This window comes from Oncorhynchus tshawytscha, linkage group LG11 (assembly GCF_018296145.1).
Source record: "Oncorhynchus tshawytscha isolate Ot180627B linkage group LG11, Otsh_v2.0, whole genome shotgun sequence".
Lineage (NCBI taxonomy): Eukaryota > Metazoa > Chordata > Actinopteri > Salmoniformes > Salmonidae > Oncorhynchus > Oncorhynchus tshawytscha.
In genome coordinates this window covers 2227552-2236375 of record NC_056439.1, presented here as the reverse complement: position 1 = coordinate 2236375, position 8824 = coordinate 2227552, and the positions used below count along the sequence as shown (strand labels likewise).

Here is an 8824-nt window from a genome sequence, read left to right as displayed (position 1 = left end):
CCAAATGTAAAGAAGGTTGTGTAGGTTGGTGCTATGTAGGTCTGGAAAGCCTATCTGCTTCCGCCTGCATTACATTTTTTTTAAAACATGTTCAAATGTATGGTAGAAGTCATACGTCTCATAATAATGGAGAAAGTCAAGACTTCCGTAAAAATCCCAAGGCAGACTTCAAATCAAATCACATTTTTCACCTTACAGTGAAATGCTTATTGTATCCCTTAACCAACAATGCTTTAGAAGTTAAGAAAAACGTGTTCAGTAAAAAATTGATAAGTAAAAAGAAAAAAAGAAGATAAAAGTAACAAATAATTAAACAGCGGCAGTAAAATAACAATAGCGACGCGATATACCAGTACAGAGTCGAGGTGCGGGGGCACCGGTTAATCGAGGTAATATGTACATGTAGGTAGAGGTAAAGTGACCTTGCATAGATAATAAACAGAGAGTAGCAGCAGCGTAAAAGAGGGGTCTGGGGTAGCCCTTGGATTAGCTGTTCATGAGTCTTATGGCTTGGGGGTAGAAGCTGTTAAGAAGCCTTTTGGACCTAGACTTGGTACCGCTTGCCGTGCGGTAGCAGAGAGAACAGTCTATGACTAGGGTGGCTGGAGTCTTTGACCATTGTCAGAGCCTTCCTCTGACGCCGCCTTGGGACTTGGGAAATAAGTGTGATGAATAGCAAAAAGATGCATTGCAGAGCCTACTTTTGCCTGAGTCAGAGCTGCATTGTCATTCAGCTGAGGTATTAGTTATAGCTTCAGGAAAGGGTTATAGAAATATTAATTTGCTCCTCATGATTACTCACTCAAACCCAATGCTTTGGGGGTTATGAGGAAACAACACAAGGAAACCACAGTCAGTATACCAAATCACAACTATTTCTCAGTTTTACAAATGTAGGCAAGAAGAGCTCTCCAAAACCTCATCTCAGACAGAGAACTTCTCTTGCTCTGTCACTGTGGCTACGGGTAAAGACCCAAACTCCCCAACTCTCAGAGAAATAACAGGTAGCACAAAGCTGAGCTATAGAGGAGAGCGGCGGAAGTTGAGTCAAAGGGGTACGTTGAGAAAACCGTGTTTCTAGGAAACCATACACAAAATTAATAAATTGACCAAAAAGGTCATCCTTTCATAGAGTCAATGAAGAAAGGAACCACATGGAAAAAGTGGTAAGCAAGTTAGGTCTAAAAAGTCTAGTGAATTTATTGTGTCTGCCTGGTGTCTCAGGTCTAAATCAGTCCCTGATTGGAGGAGAACAATAATAATAAGCAGTGGAACTGGCCCCCGAGGTCCAGAGTTGAGTTTGTTAGAGGTTTCATGACACTTGTATCTAAACCAAAGTTGATCATCTTAAGATTGTTCTATACATCAGTTGGGGTCTTTATAAGCTTCAATATGAGGTCCTGAACCTAGCATGAAAGTACATCCTTGTAGCTGTGTGGGCTAACAGTCAAAATGTTTGTCAAGGGGTAAGTTGAGCCAATGGACATGTGGTAAGTTGAGCAAAATGAAGTGTTTTCTTCCCAGGTGTAATGGGAAGGCATTATCGCTGTGATATGAGGTAACAACTGGGCCTGGCATATGTTAAAATTTAGAAAAATGATTAAGAGACAAAAAGCAATTGTTTTGAATTGTGTTTGGGAAATAGAGATAGACATGTTTTTAAAAAGGTAGTAGTAATATTTCATTCAGTACAGAAATCTGTAGGCGGCTTAACTTACCCTGTCCCTCAGCTCAATTTACCAAATACCCAGGGTAAATTGTGCCAAGACACCACTTTTTTTGGACAAGCTATATTTACATGAATTCTGATTATTTCCATGGATACACAACATCCTGAAATATATGTAGATATCTTTGTTAGGGGCCTCCCGAGTGGTGCAGTGGTATAAGACACTGCATCGCTGTGCCACTAGAGATTCTGGGTTCGAGTCCAGGCTCTGTCGCAGCCGGCCGCGACCGGGAGACCCATGGGGCGGCGCACAATTGGCCCAGCGTCGTCCGGGTTAGGGGAGGGTTTGGCCAGCAGGGATGTCCTTGTCCCATCGTGCACTAGCGACTCCTGTGGCGAATACTATATTTCCCTTGACGGAGTGATGATGAATGTATTTTTTCTTTTTTTACATTTAACTAGGCAAGTCAGTTAAGAACAAATTCTTATTTGGAATGACAGCCTAACCTGGCCAAACCCGGACGATGCTTGGACAATTGTGCACCGCCCTATGGGGCTCCTAATCACGGCTGGATGTGATACAGCCTGGATTCGAACCAGGGACTGCGATGCAGTGCCTTAGACCGCTGTGGCACTCATTTAATCCCACTCTCCCCTAGCAGCCATACTGAATAGCAATGAAGGAAGCAATGTGGTCGAAGGAACATTACTTCCAGATTCACAAGAGACAACCCACCCCTTCGGCTGTGAGAGATTGATTCCACCCTGCTACCTGCCTGGGACATTTCCACACAAATTGAATAGTACTAGCAAACCAAGAATGTGTCAGCCAGGCCCAGGAGTTATGCTGCTATAGGCTCACACCTTGCTAGAAAATGAAAATAAATTGTGCATGGCATCTTGGGAATGTTTACCTCAGGCTATGGGGTATGCTATGGTGCAGCAAATCAACATTTGCAGCATTCACACAGAGTGCCATGGTTTCAATATGGTCAGTGCTATTTGGGATCCTTGGGAAGTCCCTACCCCTTAACCCTAATCTATCTAGCACGGGCCGTTTAAATATAGGCTCATTGAGGCTGAACACAATTTGTTTAGAGCAGTTGCACTTAAGAAGTGTTAAACTTCAGAAATAGGAGAGTCCATAAGTGAAAATACAGCCTGGACCCAGATCTGTTTGTGCGGACTTGGCGTGACTATGACTATAGTAGTTGGCAAGACGGCAGAAGCCATAAATGTATTCACGTCCTGAGCAAATACAGTCAATCATCAGTGTTGATGGTTCATCAACATGTCATGTCACATCTGCAAAAATCCAGTGTTCACTCACTGTTCATGGGACTGTGCTCCCACCCATCCAGGACATCTACTTGAAACTGTGCCTGAGGATGTCTCACAGCATCATCAAGGACCACACACACAAGCAGACGGTATCGGAGCATGAGGTCTGATACCAATCAGGCCCAGAGACAGTTGCTATCAACAAACCATCAGGCTGCTGAACACTTGAACGGGACTGAACACTTGAACCGGCCTGACCACCTGCACTGAGTCACAGCACCTTAGCACACATGCATGCACACCTCTTATTTACGATTGCTAAATACTGCACAATCAATTCCTGACATTTAATCCTAGGACAAATTCCCTGTCTTAGGTCAGTTAGGATCACCACTATTTTAACAATGTGAAATTTCAGAATAATAGTAGAGAGAGGGATTTATTTCAGCTTTTATTTATTTCATCACATTCCCAGTGGGTCAGAAGTTTACATACTACCAAATACTAATTGAGTGTATTTCCTTTAAATTGTTTTAACTTGGGTCAAACGTTCTGGGTATCCTTCCACAAGCGTCCCACAATAAGTTGGGTGAATTTTGGCCCATTCTTCCTGACAGAGCTGGTGTAACTGAGTCAGGTTTGTAGGCCTCCTTGCTCTCACTTGCTTTTTTCAGTTCTGCCCACAAATTTTCTATAGGATTGAGGTCAGGGCTTTGTGATGGCCACTCCAATACCTTGACTTTGTTGTCCTTAAGCCATTTTGCCACAACTTTAGAAGTATGCTTGGGGTCATTGTCCATTTGGAAGACCCATTTGCGACCAAGCTTTAACGTCCTGACTGATGTCTTGAGATGTTGCTTCAATATATCCACATACTTTCCCTGCCTCATGATGCCATCTATTTGGTGAAGTGCACCAGTCCCTCCTGCAGCAAAGCACCGCCACAACATGATGCACCAAGGTATGTTCATCTCTAGGAGACAGAACATGTCTCCTTCCTGAGTGGTATGACGGCTGCGTGGTCCCATGGTGTTTATACTTGCATACTATTGTTTGTACAGATGAACGTGGTACCTTCAGGCGTTTGGAAATTGCTCCCAAGGATGAACCAGACTTGTGGAGGTCTACACATTTTTTTCTGAGGTCTTGGCTGATTTCTTTTGATTTTCCCATGATGTCAAGCAAAGAGGCACTGAGTTTGAAGGTAGGCTGTGAAATACATCCACAGGTACACCTCCAATTGACTCAAATGATGTCAATTAGCCTATCAGAAGCTTCTAAAGCCATGACATTTTTTTTCTGTAATTTTCCAAGCTGTTTAAAGGCACAGTCAACTTAGTGTATGTAAACTTCTGACCCACTGGAATTGTGATACAGTGAATTATAAGTGAAATAATCTGTCTGTAAACAATTGTTGTAAAAATGACTTGTGTCATGCAAAGTAGATCTCCTAACCGACTTGCCGAAACTATAGTTTGTTAACAAGAAATTTGTGGAGTGGTTGAAAAATGAGTTTTAATGACACCAACCTAAGTGTATGTAAACTTCCGACTTCAAAAGTATATACAAAAGTATAAAATTAGTGGATTTGGTTATTTCAGCCACACCTGTTGTGGCCTGTGGGACCGCTGAGTGCTAAAGCGTGTAGTGGGTAACAATCATCTGTCCTCGGTTGCAACACTCACTACCGAGTTCCAAACTGCCTCTAGAAGCAATGTCAGCACAATAACTGTTCGTTGGGAGCTTCATGAAATGGGTTTCCATGGCTGAGCAGCCGCACACAAGCCTAAGATCACCATGCGCAATGGCAAGCATCGGGTGGAGTGGCGTAAGCTCGCCGCCATTGGACTCTTTTTTTATTTTACCTTTATTTAACCAGGTAGGCAAGTTGAGAACAAGTTCTCATTTACAATTGCGACCTGGCCAAGATAAAGCAAAGCAGTTCGACAGATACGACACAGAGTTACACATGGAGTAAAACAAACATACAGTCAATAATACAGTATAAACAAGTCTATATACAATGTGAGCAAATGAGGTGAGAAGGGAGGTAAAGGCAAAAAAGGCCATGGTGGCAAAGTAAATACAATATAGCAAGTAAAACACTGGAATGGTAGTTTTGCAATGGAAGAATGTGCAAAGTAGAAATAAAAATAATGGGGTGCAAAGGAGCAAAATAAATAAATAAATAAAAATTAAATACAGTTGGGAAAGAGGTAGTTGTTTGGGCTAAATTATAGGTGGGCTATGTACAGGTGCAGTAATCTGTGAGATGCTCTGACAGTTGGTGCTTAAAGCTAGTGAGGGAGATAAGTGTTTCCAGTTTCAGAGATTTTTGTAGTTCGTTCCAGTCATTGGCAGCAGAGAACTGGAAGGAGAGGCGGCCAAAGAAAGAATTGGTTTTGGGGGTGACTAGAGAGATATACCTGCTGGAGCGTGTGCTACAGGTGGGAGATGCTATGGTGACCAGCGAGCTGAGATAAGGGGGAACTTTACCTAGCAGGGTCTTGTAGATGACATGGAGCCAGTGGGTTTGGCGACGAGTATGAAGCGAGGGCCAGCCAACGAGAGCGTACAGGTCGCAATGGTGGGTAGTATATGGGGCTTTGGTGACAAAATGGATTGCACTGTGATAGACTGCATCCAATTTGTTGAGTAGGGTATTGGAGGCTATTTTGTAAATGACATCGCCAAAGTCGAGGATTGGTAGGATGGTCAGTTTTACAAGGGTATGTTTGGCAGCATGAGTGAAGGATGCTTTGTTGCGAAATAGGAAGCCAATTCTAGATTTAACTTTGGATTGGAGATGTTTGATATGGGTCTGGAAGGAGAGTTTACAGTCTAACCAGACACCTAAGTATTTGTAGTTGTCCACGTATTCTAAGTCAGAGCCGTCCAGAGTAGTGATGTTGGACAGGCGGGTAGGTGCAGGTAGCGATCGGTTGAAGAGCATGCATTTAGTTTTTCTGGAGAAGTGGAAACGCGTTCTCTGGAGTGATGAATCATGCTTAACCATCTGGCAGTCTGACAGGTGAATCTGGGTTCGCCGGATGCCAGGAGAATGTTACCTGCCCCAATGCATAGTGCCAACTGTAACATGGAGTAGGAATAATGGTCTGGGGCTGTTTCCCAAGGTTCGGGATAAGCCCCTTAGTTCCAGTGAAGGGAAATCTTAACGCTACAGCATTCAATGACATTCTTGACGATTCTGTGCTTCCAACTTTGTGCAACAGTTTGGAGAAGGCCCTTTGTTTCAGCATGAAAATGCCCCTGTGCACAAAGTGAGGTCCATACAGAAATGGTTTGTCGAGATCGGTGTGGAAGAACTTGAATGGCCTGCACAGAGCCCTGACCTCAACCTAATCGAACACCTTTGGTATGAATTGGAACGCCGACTGCGAGCCAGGCCCAACATCAGTGCACGACCTCACTAATGCTCTTGTGGCTGAATTTAAGCAAGTCCCCGCAGCAATGTTTCAACATCTAGTGGAAAGCCTTCCCAAAAGAGTGGAGGCTGTTATCGCAGCAAGGGTGGGACCAACTCCATATTAATGCCCATGGTTTTGGAATGAGATGTTCGATGAGCAGGTGTATCTCAAGTTTTGAGGGAGTGTGTAATTGGCATGCTGACTGCAGGAATGTCCACCAAAGTTGTTGCTAGATAATTAAATGTTAATTTCTCTAACATAAGCCGCCTCAAGTCATTTTAGAGAATTTGGCAGTATGTCCAACCGGCGACCACGTATATGGTGTTGTGTGGGCAAGCGGTGTGCTGATGTCATTGTGAACAGAGCGCCCCATGGTGGCGGTGTGATTATGGAATGTGCAGGCATAAGCTACAATGAACACAATTGTATTTTATCTATGGAAATGTGAATGCACAGATACCGTGACAAGATCCTGAGGCCCATTGTCGTGCCATTCATCTGCCGCCATCACCTCATGTTTCATCATAATGCACAGCCCCATATCTCAAGGACCTGTACACAATTCCTGGAAGCTGAAAACATCCCAGTTCTTCCATGGCCTGCATGCTCACCCACCGAGCATGTTTTGGATGCTCTGGATAGACATGTACAACAGTATCCAGCAACTTCGCAAATCCATTGAAGTGGAGTGGGACAACATTCCACAGCCACAATCAACAACCTAATCAACTCTATGTGAAGGAGATGTGTTGCACTTTGAGGCAAATGGTTGTTACGCCAGATACTGATCCCACGCCCCTACCCTCTTTTTTTTTTTTTTTTTTAAATATCTGTGACCAATAGATGCATATCTGTATTCCCAGTCATGTGAAATCCATAGATTAGAGCCTAATGAATTTATTTCAATCAACTAATATCCTCATATGAATTACAACTCAGTAACATCTTTGAAATTGTTGCACTTATATTTTTCAGTATACTTGTAGCTCATTAAACCATCGGATGTGTCCAAATATACATTGGCTAGCCTACATATTGGATCGCTAACCATAGGCCTGGGGCCATGAAACACTACTGTTAAACAGACTGCTTATCAAAATGAACCACTACAAAAGTAACTCACTAATTTCCCTCATCTCCCATAGTAGCGTTGTGTGCGTGTGTTAATTTCCCCATCTCCCATTGTAGCTAATTTCCCAGGGAAGTAAATAAGGCAATGGTGATTAAATAAATCCATTACAGAGTCAATATACATAAATTACATAGCATCTGCAGGACAGCAAGTATAGTTGAAGGCACTTTTACTTTTGGGCGGACGATTATCAGTCGCACACATGTATTGAATTTAAAGCAACAAAAGAACATAGCTTCCATCGATCATTGACAACAATATGGATTTAAGAGATTTAAATGTAGTTACTCATACTATGAAAAATAAAACAGACCTCTTACATGGGCCTGTACATTTGACTTTGGGGAACAGCTAAAACGACAAAAGCATCAGAGGGAAGTCAAAAGATGAACACCCATATAGTTAAAGAAAAACACTGGATTTAAAACGCACTTGATAAAACTAAAAGCAGCTAAGGGCAGTTTGACCAACTATTGAGATACAGTAGTGCCCTAAATAAAAAAGGTAGAAACATTCTCCATTGCCATTAACTGAAGTTGAACAGTATTTTTCAGTTATTGTCTACTTTGTAAATGCAGGGGTGTATTCATTACGCCAATTGGCCATGACAGCATGCAATCGCTCAGTCCTTGTATTCAGTGTACTTCTTAGACGAGCCATGCACCTTGCTGGCAGGGTACTTCAGCCTATTTAGGGCCATTTTGCACAGCACTGCTTGGGGTAAATCGATATGACATTTCTCGGCCAGCTCAACTAGGTAGATGAGGACGTCGCTGAGTTCATGAGCCAGGTGCTCGCGCTCGGAGTCGGTCCAACCGGGAAGTCCTTCGGTCACCTCGCCACGCCACTGGAACAGCTCGGATACCTCGCCCACTTCTCCGACCATAGCTAGCAGGAGGTTGCGGGGTTGGTGGAACTGGTTCCAGTCTCGCTCGTCAGTAAATTCCGCTTGCATCCGTCGTATGTCTTCGATGGTAGGTTCGGCAGTGAAGGAGAACGTATCAGATGGGGTTCTTCTCTTAGTTCCATTTTGCTTGGCAGCGTGGATGTCTGCCTCGCCGTTTTCACAAGCTATTTTTGACTTGCTAGGAGGACCATTGGTGTGTTTCGCTTCAGATGGGGCCACCGTTTCTCCGTTCAGTCCATGCACTCCATCGCCGTTCATTGCCATTGCCAATTTTACACCCAACTATTGCACGGATCAACACTTACTTCGCTGTAAACAACCAACCTTGACAAAAATATGGGGAAAACTCCCGCCACAAAAACACTCCTCTTGTACCCGGAAAATGTAACATAAATCGCCGGAAATTC

The 8824-nt window shown here is 43.4% G+C and overlaps 1 protein-coding gene across 1 annotated transcript; it reads right to left on the bottom strand.

The window, feature by feature from the left end:
* Nucleotides 1-7662: 7662 nt before the first annotated feature.
* On the bottom strand, nucleotides 7663-8810 carry dctpp1 (dCTP pyrophosphatase 1). The gene has a single exon (XM_024404318.2). The coding sequence runs from the start codon at nucleotides 8679-8681 to the stop codon at nucleotides 8133-8135; it is 549 nt and encodes a 182-aa protein (XP_024260086.1). The 5' UTR covers nucleotides 8682-8810; the 3' UTR covers nucleotides 7663-8132.
* Between the last annotated feature and the right edge of the window lie 14 nt (nucleotides 8811-8824).

Coding starts and splice junctions, on each gene's coding strand:
- dctpp1 (XM_024404318.2), bottom strand. CDS start 8,681: ATGGCAATGAACGGCGATGGAGTGCATGGACTGAACGGAGAAACGGTG.